Source organism: Chinchilla lanigera, unplaced genomic scaffold (genome assembly GCF_000276665.1).
Source record: "Chinchilla lanigera isolate Chin_1 unplaced genomic scaffold, ChiLan1.0 scaffold00101, whole genome shotgun sequence".
Lineage (NCBI taxonomy): Eukaryota > Metazoa > Chordata > Mammalia > Rodentia > Chinchillidae > Chinchilla > Chinchilla lanigera.
In genome coordinates, this window is record NW_004955502.1 from 4,370,649 (window position 1) to 4,386,877 (window position 16,229).

Below are 16,229 nucleotides of genomic sequence, written 5' to 3' on the forward strand. Positions count from 1 at the left end.
ACAGGAGGAAGCCAGGACTTGGGGGAGCTGATGGTCTGGTTTTATTTTTGGTTGTTTTTGTTTTTCTTCCGGTACCAGGAATCAAACTCACGACCTTGTGCTTGCCAGGCAGGCACTTTGCCGCTGAACTAAATCCCCAACCCCAGAGCCAATGGTCTGGAACATCAGCCAGTCTGCTCCTGTCTTCCAACAGTCTCGATTCTCCCACTCCGGACTCTGTGAGATCAAGGGAAGGGAAGGGCCCCAAGAGGGCGCTGTTGGGTCACCGCTGGTACTGTAGATTAAAGGCAGCTGCAGTTAATTAGGCTCAAAAGAGACCTTGGTTCCAGCGTCAATCTGTGAAAAGCTCAAATTGCTTCCACTTGTATTACCTTAAAAATATTTCCCCTAGATATTCTGATGACCCTCTTTTGGGTCTACAGCTTTGGGTTTTAGACAAAGGCAACCACTGGGCTGATTCTAGGGAGGAAGAGCCATAGATGAAATAGAAGAAAGATTGGCTCTCCGGTGAATGACAGCTTAGTAGAACTTCTGTAAACAAGACATCCCTCTGTGGTCAGCATGTTCTTTGTTTTGCCTCAGCTATTTCTCCTTAGACCAATGTATTCATTCACAGGTTGGCCATACAATTCTGCCTCTTCTTCTGCACATTCCTGGACAATACAAACCAAATTATACAAAACAAATTAGCCCAAAGATCCCAGTCGTGGCTCTAGATTTGACCAGTGTCTGAAAGCAATCTTTACATTATGCAGCAACAACCTAAAACACTCTGTCTGAACAGCATCTATAGCTTGAAAGAGGACTTGAAATCAGCAGTAGGTTAGGATGAAAACAAATCAGATGCTATTTTCCAGAGATGTTTTCCAGTCATACAAATTGCATGTAGAGCTGAGGAAGTGAAGTCCCCATGGTAAGTTTACAGACGGATTGGTCTATAACTGCCTTAGCTCCCTGGATAGGTGTAAATCCCTTGTAAGTGGATTGTTTTTATGCTGGCAGCATAGCGGGCTTTCTCCAGGAGCCGTCGCCAAACTCAGCAATACCTGCTATAGTGTGGGTCATCTTCAGGGCTTCCTAGGATTGCTCACCAGCAAGGTGACTTAATGTTTTTATCCTTAGCCAGCTTGGTAGTTTTTCTGGAAGTAGGACAGCCCTTTGCCCCTGGCCTTGTGAGTAGGGTGTGTCTCAGGGGTGAGTGGCAGCAGGTGGTGCAGGTCTTGGTCCATCTTAGCACCCAGATGACCTGGCCTTCTGCTTAACGTCCCAGATGGATTCTTCTGCAGTCAGAGCACTCAGGCCTTGTCCCTGAAGTGTCCCCAGGGATCATGACACAGAACTTCCAGCTGTGCCAGGAGTGGAAATGGAAATTACTTCTATGGACAGGAAGCTCACATTCATCAAGCACTATTACATGTTTGGCACGGTGCTGAACCCTTACATCTGCCATGATTTTCCAAATACAGATATTTCTGACACTGTTCTCATAGGTGAGAAAACTGAAGCTCCTTTAGCCGGTATGACCAAGGATTAATATCCAAGAGGCCATTTGCTGCTTTTATACATGCTGGTGGTTCTCCAGGAGACACCTGAGGGACTTATGGGGTGAGGGGTGAGCGGGAACCCCTACGGCAGACTCCAGGACCACTGTCCTTTGAAGCGATCCGAGGCTGGTGGAGCTTGCGGCCTGCCACCCTCCTCAGGGGCGGGAGGCCCAGTGTGAACACAGAGGCTTCGAGCTCAGGTGTCATGGCAGTGGCTGCTGAGGGTTTCGGGACGCTGCCATTGCACTAAGGACTCTGGGGTAGGCACATCCTGTGTGCTGGGTCTCCTTGGGGTTGCTGCACCTGAGAGGCTGGTCCTCGGGGTCACTGGTCCTGGATCCCCAGCTGCCTTTTCCCAACCCCAGGATACTGGGCTTGTCCCTGTGGGTAGCGGCCAGTGGACAGACAATTCTAATGGCAGGGGTTGGAGGAAGGACTCCAGGAGCCTGAAGGAAGCTCTGTGGGGTGTTTGGGTGTGGGGTGAGGGCGCAGGTTGAAACGAGAGGAGAGAAGTGTGTGGCAGTGCAGCCAGCATTGGGCTCCCTACGGCAGCAGGAGTTGGGCGGAGAACCCTTAGTGATGACATCCCATTAGGCGAAGGCCAGGAGATAGCTGGGACACAGGAGGCCACAGAGAGGGGCCAGGGAGAAGTGCCTGCAAAAGGATTCCTGCGACTGCCCCAGCCGGGAAGAGATGGTTCCAGCAGAGGGTAGAAAGGGGCGTTAGAAGGTTGAGACTTGTTCCTAAGAGCAAAGGCTTTTTGTTCCCTTCTTTTTTTTTTTTTTCAATTTAAAAAGGGCTATGACAAAATATTGTAGGACATTTTACTTGGTGAAGTGTAGAAGTAACAGAATTCATTTAGGATTAATTAAAATGTACTGTTGCTTTTTCTAAATAGATTAAACAGCCACTGAATACCCAGTAGGGGTAAGATTCCTTTCTGTGTGGAGGCCCCCGGCAGAGTCAAAAAAGAAGAAGACCCTCCTTGCTCTGAAGTCCAGCTCTAGCACTGGGTAACTGTGGGACCATTAAAAGATAAATTATTTACACTTCTCTGAGACAGTTTCTCCAGCTCTGTGAGAGGGAAGGGGGTTATAAAGTACCACTGGGCATGGTGGTGTGTGCCTGTAATCCCAGCACTCTGGGAGGCTGAGGCAAGACAATTGCAAGTTCAAAGGGACAATTTAGTGACTTAATGAGGCCCTTTCTCAAAATAAAAAATAAAAAAGGGATGGGAATGTAGTGTAATGTAAAGACCCTGGAGTCAATGCACAATAGTGCTAAAAAAAAAAAAAAAAAAAACGAAAAAGAAAAGAAAAGGCCACACAGGTGCCGTGGACACATCTGAATATGACCCCAGCAACTTGTGGACTTGTGGGGCTGAAGCAGGAAGGAGGCAGAGATTTGGGCATGGCGGAGTGATTGGGAAATTGGGTGTGACCTGTCAGTCATAGAAACCTGTCAATCATGGCCAGACACACATGCAGAGCAGCTTCGGAGCCCTGTGTTGGACACCCTGGGTCTGCTATCAAAAGAAGGGTATAAAAAAGTTGTCCATTCACCTCATGGCCACTGTCTTGTTTTTGCAGAGGCCTGCTCTGCATCCAGAGCATATTTTCTCTCTTCTTTAGAGCACTTTTTCCTTTTGGGGGTACTTTTTAAAATTTTTCTTCTTTTATCTTTAATAGATGTTAAATTTTTACATTCAAAAAAATTATTACTTATTATTATGGTATTATTACTTACTAAGATGAAAAATAGTGACAATAGTAGCTGTTATTATTGTTTGTGCCATCTTCGTTGTGATGAGTGACATCTATCACCCCTCAGAGCTGGCGACTAAAAGGCAGTGTGACAGTCCCTTCTCCAGGGAAAATGAGTTTGTTGAGGCACATTTTTGCTGCAGCATCCTGTGTGCCAGACGGTCATGAATGCCCGTGTTTCCCGTTCACAGCTGTGAGGCTGGCCCATTGGGAGGCGGCCTCTTAGGAAGTCAAGGTGAGAATGAGTTCTACATGGCTTTGCACTTTTGAGATCTTCAGCCTGCACTGCTCACTGGCATAAAAAAGCGCTCTGTATTTTCTGAAGATTTTTCATCACAGCCTAAATGAAAGACGATGCTGGTTGCTGGGAATGCTGGCGGAATACTGAATAAGCCGTGATTTATTTGGTTTTTTAGTTGATAAATCACAGAAAGTTCTAACATTGGTTTATAGTTTTACATCACAGATTCATTTATTCAGAGTTTTCAAAAGGTGAGTGGCAAACCCACTGCAGTAATAACAGCGTGGGGGTCCTCCTGCGTGGCTCTGTCTCCGCAGAGGTCTGGCCTCGCAGGCTGCTGACCCTCATTCACATGAGGCATCGGGGCATGGGCATCGAATCCAGACGATGGCCTCGCTCCACAAGCATTTTCAAGCCCCGTTCCTCCTCCTCCTCCTCCTTTTTCGGTGGTGCTGAACCCAGGCCCTTTCCCCTTCCCAGCATGACTACTACAAACTACTTTCCTACTCCCATGTTAGGCAAAAAAAAAAGGTTTGACTGGAATTTGTTTCAGATTTTGCAAACAGTACCAAGGACCTGGACCATGGGCGTTGCTGTAAACAGTGAAACTGGGGCAGAGACGGGAAGTAATTCCCATGCTCACCACCATTCGGGTGGCCTTCCTTCTGACCCAAGTCTCCTGACTTCCACTTCCTGCTTTAGCAAACTTGTATATGCAATCTTCTGTTCTGTTCTGGTGGGCAGCAGGTGTGGGTCCTCCCGGATCCCGCTGCCCTCCAGTCTCACGCAAGCCTGGCCTCTGGCCTCTGCGCTGCCTTTTGCAGGTGGCGCTGAGGGCCTCCACTCGGTAACCTCCACCCACAACTCACCCAGAGCTTCTGAAGCTGCTGCTGTCTCCGGCCTTCCCTCTGGCACATGCCCTCCCGTCTCCCCTGCTCTCACCCTCTGTCCCTGCCACCCTACTTCCCTGGCAGTTCCGTCCCCCGCGCCCTTTTCCTCGGGCCCTCACGGCCTGCTGTTCACCTGCTTTCTGGCGGCAGCTGCCGTTTCTACAACATTCAGTTCAGTCCTGGCCTCTGGACGCCTCCCTCATGGGCTGCTGTCATTGCCGAACGCCCATTTCTACAGCGTGCATTCCTCCCCCAATATTTTTAGAGTGTTTAAAAATCCTCAAATAATCTCTTTAGTTTTACCTTATGGTTTTGCATTAAATGTTCTCAGTAAGAGTGGCGTTCACAGAGTTACTGTCTCTTTACTTCAGCAAATGACTGCATTTAAAAATTTGAAAAATCATTAATCTGTGTACCACCCTTTTAACCTTTTCGTATGTTTGTACTAGGTGCTTTCTAAAAATGTAATGTTGTACAAATGATAGTCTAAATGTTTTTAGAATACTTTAAGGGCTAATGGGTACTTACTTTAAAGACTGCTTGAATTTTGTAAAAATTCTAAAGTCTTAACTGTGAAAGATCCCATGTTGTGGGAGAGAAAGACAGATAAGAACCCGAGGTGGACACGCAGATTTGGCCCATTTGATAGAAACTGGAGCACCAACCTTGGTCTGTGTGACCCGGCTCAGCCTCCGCTCTCTTCCTTCTAGTCTGACTCTCCCTCCCTCCTCAGGGCTTTTCTCCTGCCCCTCAGGAACAGCTCCTCCCCACGCCTCCCCGGTGGGCTGCCAGCCTCCTCCTCCAGGGCCCAGCTCAGTGACAGTCTCTCCACGCAGCCTCCCTCGATCTCCTGGATCCTGGATACAGCACTTCACAGCCTTTAGGGTTTGCTAGTCCTCTTGCGAGCAGTTAGCTTTCTGAGGACAGAGAGAGTCGATGCATCGTTGGGTCCTGGTACCTATAATCGTGTCTGACACAGGCAGAAAATCCATAATTGTTCGCTGAGTGTATGAACGAACAGGGACCCAAGTCATGCTTGCATTGTTTACTTGCCTGCTTCTCTGAAATGGTAGAGATCAAGGCAGGAGGGACTAGGAAACTGGGTCATCACTGATGGTCTAGGATATTTATCCAACATTTGGAATTAGAGAAAAAAATGGCCAATGGTCAACGTCATGTCAGCACAGTAACATGGTTCCAGGAAACCCTGAGCACTCTTGGGCCACTCTGACCAGCTGTCTGCCTTTGTGCAACCTGCATGTCAAAAGAAGGGATTGTACATTTTTAAATGGCTTGGTAAGCACTTGTATTGTGTCTTTCACTTTGCCTTTTGGCTTGCAAAGTCTAAAATATTTACTACATGGCCTTTGAAGAAAAAGTTCGCGGACACCTGGAAGACATTAACTATGTTTGACTCACAGTTTACTATTGATTACAACTCAGACATTTTACAGCTCTACGAAGGTAGAAGTTATTACATAGGAAACTGTTTAGATACTGGAACTGTGCTTCCTGCTATCTACTTACCAGTCCTACTTCATTATCCTCTTTTGGTTTCTGTCTGTGTAGAATTCCAGATTCTATATCCTCCTTACACTGTTTTTACTCTAATGATTCATGGGTTAATTTATAAAATAGAACTTTGGCATACACTATTTGTATGACAGTTGTAGTGGTCATATTTTGGGGGTGATTCTTTGCACAGGTTGGGGCAACAGGAGAGGAGAGCAGGTGATTCTGGAGGCCAAGGGACGCTGAGGGCCTCTGGACATGGGGAAGGCCTTGCACGCCCTCACACTTGCGTCTGTTGTCCTCCAAGAAGGTGGTGCGGGAAGGGCAGAAGCGTGAGACACCCAGCAGCTCAGTTTTGCTGTGCAGTGTTTTGGCCACCCTGCCCAGGAAAAAGCTAAAATTGTAGGATGCCTTTTTTATTTTTAAGGATAGAGCCCTGAGATTCTCTCCCATAGACAAATCTAGGTATTTGTTTTTAACAGCAAGGGGTGATCAAAATATATGGCCAGCATTTAAACTACTTATTACAATGAAAGACACACTGTTATCAATTCCCCCTCAAAATATTCCACCTCTTTTGCAAATTCAAAGGGAGCAAGAGACAAAGGGAAGGGGAGGAAGAGGTGGGAGAAGGAAGACAACTCTGAGCTCCACAGTGAATGTAGTCACTATGCACTGCAAACAGACGCTAATAAAAAATGAAAAGTAAAAAAACTGGCTAAAAAATCCTCCCCCTTGCCCTGAACACACTTGTTCCACTCTTCTTGCCCTTTTCTGAAGCAGTTCTGTTTTTTTTTGTTGTTTGTTTTTGTTTTTTGAGGTAGGATCTTACTATGTAGCCCAGGCTGGCCTCGAACTCGTGGCACTGCTCCAGCCTACTGAGTGCTGGGAGTACAGGTATGCGCCAGCACGCCCCGCTCTGAAGCAGTTCCGGAAGTCTTCTTTTGAATATTTTATAAGGTGTGATAAAAAATGCAAATGCTGCCACTGAGTGCCATGCAGGGGAAGGGCAGGCTCATTAAAACATTACAGTGCGTTCTCATCCATCTTATTCAGGGGATCTGGCACCACGTGACTTCTGACTCTTCCCCAAGTTAACACGACCAGGAACGGCAATGTTTTGAATGGATTCAGGACGTCAAAGCAGCCACAACAGCACAGCTAAAGACATTCACGAAAGAGGACTGTCAGAACTGCTTCAGAAAGTGGCAAGAATGATGGGACAAGTGTATTAAAAATGAAAGGGGAGTATTTGGAGGGAGATTGATGGCAGTGTGTGTTTTACTCTAATAATATATTTTTTAAAAAATGTAAACATTCACTGTATTTTCTATTGTACCTTGCGCAGTATTTCCAACATTGGGTTCAAGCAAATAGTCAAAAGATCCAAACCTAGATCAGGAAACTCCTTGTTTTGGATAACGACTTGTGGTTGCCAGGGATTTTGATTATCGGTGTCCGGAGGATGGCGCTGCTATATCTTAGCTGCAGCTACCCATTCCCGGAAAGACCATACTGGCAGTAGAGCCAAGAGGATGAAATGGAATCTGAGTCCTGGTTCTCCAGAGCATAATATAATTCTTTTCATCCAAGGTCCAGGTACCTGAGGGGCAGCATGGTCGCCTGGTTGCACTGGTTTGTAAAACTAGGAGGACATTTTAATCGGCTTCCTTGTCATGGCCGCTGCCCCTCCAGTGTACCACCGTGAGAGAATCTGGAGCAGCCCGTTACATTGCAAGACTAGGACCAAAGGAGCTGTCATATTACTAGGTGAAAAAAGAAGGACGTGATTAAAAATCTTCTGCATATTTGTCCTTAATTTTTTTAAAAATTGAGATTCCTATTTCTTCTATAATCAAAATAGGGGGCTGGGGACATAGCTTAGTGGTAGAGCATATGACTTGCATGCAGAAAGCCATCAATTCCATCCCCAGCATTAAAAAAGAGTAATTATATATTTATCTCCCCAAACTGAAATTATACAGGAGTGCTAGAAACACTGTACTATAACAGGCTTTTTAAAAGAAAGGGCAGTATTTTAGATTTCATGTTGAAGATGTTTTATAAGCAATGCAGATTTATAGAATTTAAAAATTAAAGTGTTGAGTTTGGGCCTTGGGCTGCCTCTGGCCTGGGCTGTGGTGCTGGTAAACAGAGGGCATGAATAACGGGATGGGAGAGCTGGTGAGTCTGTCGCAGCCGCCAGCCTCCAGCCAGAGCCCGAGCTGCTGTGCCCTGCCGGCGTCTAATGCACAGCCCGGCCCTTCGTAGCTGAAGCCACCAGCGCGGTCCTCCCCAGCACTGCTGTCATAGGCTGCCTCGGATGCGGACAGGAATGCTGCACGTTGTCTACTGTTCAGACCCCTAGGTCTCAGTGAACTGAGGTTTAAAGGAAAACCCAGCACTGCTTCTGTGACACTCTTCCAAACCTACAGGAACGTGTGCAACATCCAGCACATAAGAAGATAGTCCTTAAAAGTATTTTTGAATGATCTCAATGGAGTCCTAAAACGTCCCTTGTCCCTTTTCTGCAGTTCCTCTGGGCGGGGCCTTTCATGTGTGCGCTGCGGTGCGGAGGACACTTATAGTTTTGGATTAAGCACGGTCCAGCCCCAGTGACCAGCTCCCTGCCACCTGCTGATTACATGGGCACATCTGCCCTTTCCCTCCTCCGGGATCCCCAGCTGTGAGTAAGGAAGCCCCTCTGGCTGCGCCCATCTCTGCACCCCTCTGCCTGCCCCCACCTTCTCCCCATCCCCTGTGGTTGACCAGAAGGAAAAGTGGCACAGTCTGGCTTCTCCCCTGCACATGTAGTATCAACAGGAGTCCTTTGGGATATTGAATTTACACATTTTGACAGAGACAGATGAATTCAAATAGTTTGTTGTATATTTTTTAAGTTGTATAACCATTTTTTACTTTCTGATTCTGTTTGAGCTTTTGGCTGAAGTATTGCTCACATCTTAATTGGCTCACCACAGCCATTAATTGGTGGCTTGTTTCATTCACTTGTTCATTTATTCATTCATATTTTATGAATTTTGCATGCATTAAAAATGTAGGTTTTCTCACTGTCCCGGTACCTAGGAGGGAACAGAGTGTGGACTATGATCTTACTGTGAGGTTTAGTGTCGCATTCCACCTGCACTTGCAAAGCACCACCGGTGGGGATACCACGGGTAGTCATTCGCTCATTCAATGCATTTCACTAGGATCCGCTCTTGCCCCTGGCTTTAGCACGCCTGTGGCTCTAGAAGCTTCTCAGCCATGCAGCCAGAGTTGAGCCAACTCTGGGAAGCAGGCAGGTGATTCTCCAGGCTGGCCAGTATGACACGGCTTGCCTTACTGTTCCTCCACTTACATACAAATCGGCCTCATATCCCACAGTGTGCTGGGTAGCCGGGAGCCATTCCAGAACTTTGGCTTTGGCAAGGGCTGGAACTGATATTAGCATCGTCTCATTTCTATGTCTGCTTAGAGGAAAAACTACACAGCAGAACTGCTCACAGGAAATTAGTGAAAGTAGTTTCAGCTGCAACCTACACAGGAATAACTTTATATGCTATTTAATTTTTTTTTTTTCAAATTGTTCTTGTTTGTTTCCAGTGTAAGTCACAAATTTGCTGTCAAGTTAACTACAACATTGCGACGGTAACTACTAACATTCAGCGGCTAGAGGGTGTCCAACGCTATGCTGAGGACGTGCTCACAACTGTTACAGTCTTCTTCTTCCAGTTGTGAAAAATAGCGTGCAGCTGTTAGCACACAGGATTTGCATTCAGGGCTGTGGACGCCAAGGGCATTGCTATGCTGTGCATCTTTCCGGCATCACCAGTGTCCCTAACGAACCTGGTGACTCACCACTTGCTTCCCACCCTCCTCTTAAGGGCCTATTTAAGGGGCATCGCCTGAGAATCCTGTCCTGTGGGTGCACAGCTGGGCTGGCTGCCTGGCTCTCCCTGTCTCGGGTTGGCTTCTGGCCTTGACCTTGTGGAGGTGGACGGGTCCCTGCCAGGGAAGAAAGGGAGTGGTTTGAGCGGTCACCTCCCTCCTGTTTTCCAAGCTCTGCCCATATACTTCCTGTGTTCTTTATCAGCCCATGGGACGGATTAGTCTTCAGGCAAGGCCCTGGCTCCTTCTCAGCTCTCGGTAGTTTAGGGGAAGAGGCATCATGTCACCGCATTTAGGAGGCCTGGGACTTCTCAAGGGGTCTGGAGGGCCTCCTTAGCTGCTTGGCATAACTACTCCGGGCTCAGTGCCTACGGCACTCTGTCTTTTTAACGATCCTGTTTATTAAAGCATAGAGGCAATTTTCCTCAAGTTGTTCAAAACCCTGATCTGTCAAAGATAAATGCTTTCTCCTGCAGCCTTTTGGTTGTTTTTTGCCCCAGGCCTTTTCTCGCTGCCTTCTTTGTTAGCTCACAGGGAGCCAGAGAAGGTATTAAAGATTCACTTCATTAATTCATCACCTATTAGAAAATTTGGCTTTCAATCTGCTGGAAAGAAAAGCTTCTTTGGCAGCAGATATGGAACCTTCTCCTCTCCCACTCCAGAGAATTAAAAATCAAAATCAAAACCAAAGACAAACGAACAAACAAACAAAAATACCCCTTCAGCTAATTAGAAAGCCAGTGTGAAACTATGGGTAAAAACAGTTCCTTGACTCATGTGTAGCTGGTTACAGTGGTACCAGAGCTCTGCTTTATCATCCAGCAGATGCTTCTTTCTCTTATGCAGCTTTGGGCTGAGTGCTTTTTGTTTAAGATCCTAGCTGGGCCTAACTGTCTCACGCTGCCCGTGGAAGCTGATCTTGGGTGTTTCCTGTGCATTTGTTCATTGGTAATGGTGAATGAGCTTCTCTAAGTTTGAACTGTGATCACACTGTTTTGCTCTCCTGGGGTGCTGCTAGGTCCCATCCTGAAGTGCAGACAAAGACGCTGCTCTGTGGGTTTTCTGTGACTGGAAGTTTTCTACGTAGGAACCTCAGGTTGTTGCTGACCACCGAGAAGGTGGTTTTTTGACTCCTAGCAGAATGTAAATGAGCTTGGCTGTGGGCTGCATTTAAAGACATTTTCTCAAGCACAGCAGAAGTTTTGTTCTGAAAGGAATTGAGGCTGTTGGATTGTGAAGTCAGAGGCATGCTTGCGGTTTGCTTTTTGCTGTAGGGAAACCTTCCCCTGCGTGTTTTAGCACTGTCTCTGTCAGACAGCGTGACTTGGAACTTTCTAAAGTATGTTATACAATGGGTAATTTACATTTTGTCTCTGTAGCTTGACAGTTGAACAATATGCTCAAAATCAAACCAAACCCAACCCAAACAAAGTGAACAAAAGGTTCCCATAATTTTCTTTGCCAGATTCTTTTACCTGGTTCGATGTCAAGCGAGAAGCTGTCTATGTCCAGATCCAGTTGTTGGGCTGCCGCGGAGCGGAGGTCCTCCAGGACGCCATGCACGGCCTCGGTGAGGTTGTACGGCACGGACCTGGCAAACCTCATTTTGCTGTTCACGATCACACTCCCATTTCTGAAGTTAAGTATTTCAAGTTGCTTAAACCCTGTGAGATTGGATTGTAGATATGGAACCAGCTGCAAAATACAAGACAGTTTATTGTTTTGCGGGTGTGAATCCTGTCCACATTCACTGCTCTTTGTCTCAGGCACACATTTCGGTTCCTTTTGTTGGTTTTCCTTTTGTTTCTGGATTTAACGTGAGGCCAGAACACCACTACTTAACGGACTAATTGTAGTATTTATGTCCCTGTGTCCATCTTTCTATCTTGGTGTTGAGACGGATGGGCAGAGGTTTCTTCATGATGAAATGTGAAAACAGATTTTTAAAAACCCAGGCCGTGCTATCATCAAAGTTTGACTACCAGGTTTAGTTGTTAAAAGAAAAAAAGTAAACAAAAACCTGGTTTAAACCAAGCTTGGGAGCAGCCTGAACGTATAAAACAGACTGTTATTTGGAAGGGACAAATTTGAGAAGACCTACTGAAGTCAGCATCAGCTTTGACACCAGACATTAGGGTGTCATGTGTGTAAGGGAAGCGTTTCATGGCCAACACAATGTGGTGCTAGGGAAATAGCAGGGACCTGGCTGTTAGGAGACTTGGATGCCGTCCCTAAAACTCTCCCTAACTAGTCTGGGAACCGCTGTGCTATGCCTCAGTGCGTCTGAATTGGAATGGACCTCAAAAAGCTATGCCCAAGGGATTCCCTTCCAAAGGATAAGTTAATAATCTCCAGTAGACCTCAGGTCCTCACGTGCTCCTGTGAGCCACAGCCACTGTAGAGACCATTTTCCAGAGAGATGCGAAGCTCAGTGGTGCCTTGTCCCTGGCCCTAGCAGTGAGTCCTTCATAGATGAGCCACCCACCTGCCAACCCCGGGAGCCCACGGATGTCAGCCGGGGTCTCCTGACTTGAGCCACACCTGCTTTTTCTTTGCCTTTGTTTCTGCCCCACTAGAACTTGGACTCTGATTCTGACGCACACTCTGGTCCTTCCCCAGGCTATTATGAGAATAAAGTAACATTTCACATAAGGTTTGGAACTGTTTTCAACTTACTCTGTCCTGCTTTCTCCAACGTACTTTGACTGAGCACTTCTTCGCGTGTGAGCACCGCTTGGGCCTGGGAGGGGTCTGCTGTCTTTCCCTAGTTGGTGTGCGGGTAGCCAGCTGCCCTTCTCCCGAACTGAGTCTCCAGGTCTTGATAGGACTGAAGCGGACTCAGTTTCCAGCCTCCCATGCAAGGATGTGGCCCAGTGCTATGCCACCAACGGAATACAAGCACTGGGTTCGAGCAGCCTGGCCTCACCTGCTGACCAGGGCTTGCTGTGCCTCAGCCCCCTCTTCGAAAGTGGAAACAGGTACACCAATGAGAAAACATTGCTGGGGCTGTGGAGCTGCAGGTGAGAGAAACGTGGGTCTTTGGGTGACACCGTAGAGCAGACCTCTCTCACCCACCGTGAGGAGCAACTACCTTGTAGCTAGTGCTGGACATCATCATCTTGATCTCTTTATTACCTGAGCTTGGCGTAAACCCAAGTAAAGAAGTGGGCTGGGTTCACTGGGACTCTGTTACTTGAGATTGTCCCAGTATCTGCTTACTTCATGGGGGGGGGGTGTGTTTGTGCGTGTGTGTGTGTGTGTGTGTGTATGTGTGTGTGTGTGTAAACTGGCACAGATAGTCTTACTTTAAAGCATATGTTCACCCGAGAAGTTGGACTGTGTGTGGATTTTCTTTTTTTCTTGTTTTTTTTTGAGACAGGGTCTTGCTATGCAGTTCAGGCTGGCCTTGAGCTCACTTTGTAGCCCAGGCTGGTCTCGAACTCACAGCGATCCTCCTGCTTAAGCCTCCCGAGTGCTGGGATTACAGGTGTGTGCCACCACGCCCAGCTTGGATTGTCATTTGTATAGTGATTTAACTTATAGGAAGCAAACATCTTTCCCTTCAATGTCAGAGATTTTCCAGTTTGTGTGACATGAATTGTATAGCTGACTTCAATTGGCCATGACTATGTAGAGATATCATAGTTCTGCATTTCTTATTGCGCTTGTAGAAATCAACCCGTGGTTTGGGGGTGTTAATTAGCAAAGGTACGAGCCACCACAGTCACTTTCCCACCATCTGTCAGGGACCAGGGACTAGAAGAGAAGCCCTTGCCTTGTGCTCTCCCCTCATCTGTGCGGAGCCCCTGCGGCTCTGTGTCCTTCAGCAGATGGTGACAGCTTGGGAAAAGTTGACCCAGACTGCTTTTAGATCCCAAATTCGGTACTGGAGTGGTTACAGGTTATTTCTGGTAGAATAATTTAGGAGGCACGGCCATGATTTTAAAGGTACATTTGTTCCCATGAGGATGAGGGGCAATGTCTCTCCTGACTGCCACCACAGAACTCACGTCCCTGACTGGCTCTAAATCCACCTCAGAACTCTAGCTGAACACCTTCAGCTGCAGCTGCCCCAGAGGCTGTCTCTTCTCAGCGTGTACTGCCCTGTGCATGGAAAGGAAAAGGCAGAAGAGACACACAGATAGTTGAGAACTGTCAGCAGTGCCCACTCACCAGCTGTGTGAATCGCCTCTCCAGAGCTTGGTACTCCAGAGAGCTCTTGTTGAACAGGTCGTCGGAGAAGGGCATGTTAGCAACACGCACACTGAAGAACACAACCAGCTCTTGGCCCTTGGTGGCAGTGGTCATAGAGCTGGTGGTGATGTAGTGCAAAGCTGGGACGGGAGTGGTTCTCTCCAAGAAACCATCTGGGGCAGAAACATATCCACTCAGCCGCAGTTCTTCCAACAAGGCAGGGGTGCTAGACGCATCACCGGTCACATCTTGGTCATCTGTACTCAACCTGCCGTCATCTGAAGACACAAGTGAATGTGAAATTTCCAGGGACAGCTCATCGGCAGCAGAATGGTCACTAGTGGGCACAGTGACCTCTGGGGCTAGTACTACTTGGTCAATGGACATCACGTCCATGGCGCTCTGATCAGTCAGAGAGAAGATGCTTGATGTAGGGAGTGGTGGAGTTTCTGACAGGGAGGCAGAAGCCCCTGCTGGTGGAGACCAAGGACTGTCGGTGGAGGAAGCCGCTGTGATCAATTGCATTATGTCCAAGTGGTCCCAAAGAAGAGAAAATAAAAAAGAAAATTTAAAGTTAGGCTTAACTTTAATAAGAAAGGTATTATATTTGCATCGATCATTTCAATGCTAAGTCTTTTTAAAAGAGAAATTGAAGGGCAGGTAGAGCAAGGGCAGGCAATGGCATATCCAAAACTAGGCAGACAGAGGGTGAGTCTCTGCCTAGAAATATGAGACTAAAAAGTACTGGGTGCTTAGAATTTGTAGAATTACACAGTGCAACCATGGGTCAGGTAACACAAACGGACAAGTCACCACTGGAATAGATTTAGATCGAAACCACAGCTGCACTGAAATAGATTTAAATCCCACTTCCCCTCCTGGAACTCTAGATAGTACCCACGCAGTTTTGGCCCAGACATTTTATTCAACAGTACAAACATGCATTCTATCGAACTGAAGTTTTTGGATTCAGTGACCACATTTTGGTCATTTTTACCGCTTAAAATTTAATTTTGCTCTTTCAAAACTGGCTAAGGTTACTGAACAACTTGCCTGTTTGCTAAATGGTATTGAGTGTAAACACATCCATGCCATGTGTAACTTGAATTTTATAATGACCATACAACTTGCTAAATGTTTGATCATGTTTAAAAGCTTTGCCACTATTACATTATCGTACTCTGATAATTTTTACCACAACTTTGCATTGTTTTCTTGGGCAAGTATGCATTGAACTGCTGAAATTTTTGATATGAAATTTTTGGTATAAAAATTAAAATCAATAAGTATTTATGAACTAAGATAGTGGTTATGTGAAACTTTCAATTAAAGAGATTGATGGATTATTAAAATATTCCAAGAAGTCTAAATTCCAGAGCTACTGACCATGTTTAAGGCATTAGGTGAACAAAACAGGGACTTTCTCTGATTACTTCAGTGGCATTTTGGCAAATACGCAGGAAAGCTTTGTGAGATCCAAATGCTAAGTGTGATGAATGGGCTGTCTGGATGTAGATATAATCTTTGGATTTGCAGTTAGCTAATTTACTACTGTGCAATCACCAGAACTGAAACTGCAAGTGATAAACAACTCTGAAAGGTGGAATCACGTTAGTTTTATTGCTTTCTTAAAATAAAACCTGGCTTTCGGTGAGTTGGGCCCAGATTTCAGACAGGCACCCTCTGTTCTTTTCCCTGAGGGTGCCTAGGAGTGTGTAGCCATGCTGTCAGAGATAATATTCCCTGATATGCAAGGTGTCTCTGTGGGTACACGTGCAGTCTCATTCAAATCTCCTTTCCTATGGACCAGTGTGACTTGTGTCTCTCTTGGCAATCCTCAGTGTGATGCTATTGGAAGATGGGGCCTTCGTGGGGTAATTGGGTCATGAGAGCGGAATCCTCATGAAAAGGATGGGGATTGCCCCCTTAAAACAAGGGCCATGAGAGATATCATCTCTCTTTTTGTCATATGAGGTTTCATCTGCAAACTGGACAGCTTCTCATCAGAAACCAAATCTGCCAGCACCTTGATCCTGGATTGAGAAGTCTGTTTTCACCCACTTACCACGTGGTATGTTGTTATGGCAGCCTGAGCTAAGATACCCATGAGAGGGTCTGGGGTAAGTAATTTAAAGGCAGCTGGTATTATCTGTGGTGTGGGTTGATATCTTTGCCCTGGGAAATGCACTTGAAC

General features: G+C 46.5%; 1 protein-coding gene across 1 annotated transcript in view; it reads right to left on the minus strand.

Moving 5' to 3' along the window:
* Nucleotides 1-16,229, minus strand: part of Impg1 (interphotoreceptor matrix proteoglycan 1) — a 143,553-nt gene that overhangs the window by 11,578 nt on the left and 115,746 nt on the right. The window contains exons 16-17 of the mRNA XM_013505815.1: nt 14,015-14,525; nt 11,317-11,536 (exon numbers count right to left, since the gene is read on the minus strand). Of these exons, the coding sequence (XP_013361269.1) occupies nt 11,317-11,536; nt 14,015-14,525 (731 nt within the window). The remainder of the gene's footprint in view (nt 1-11,316; nt 11,537-14,014; nt 14,526-16,229) is intronic.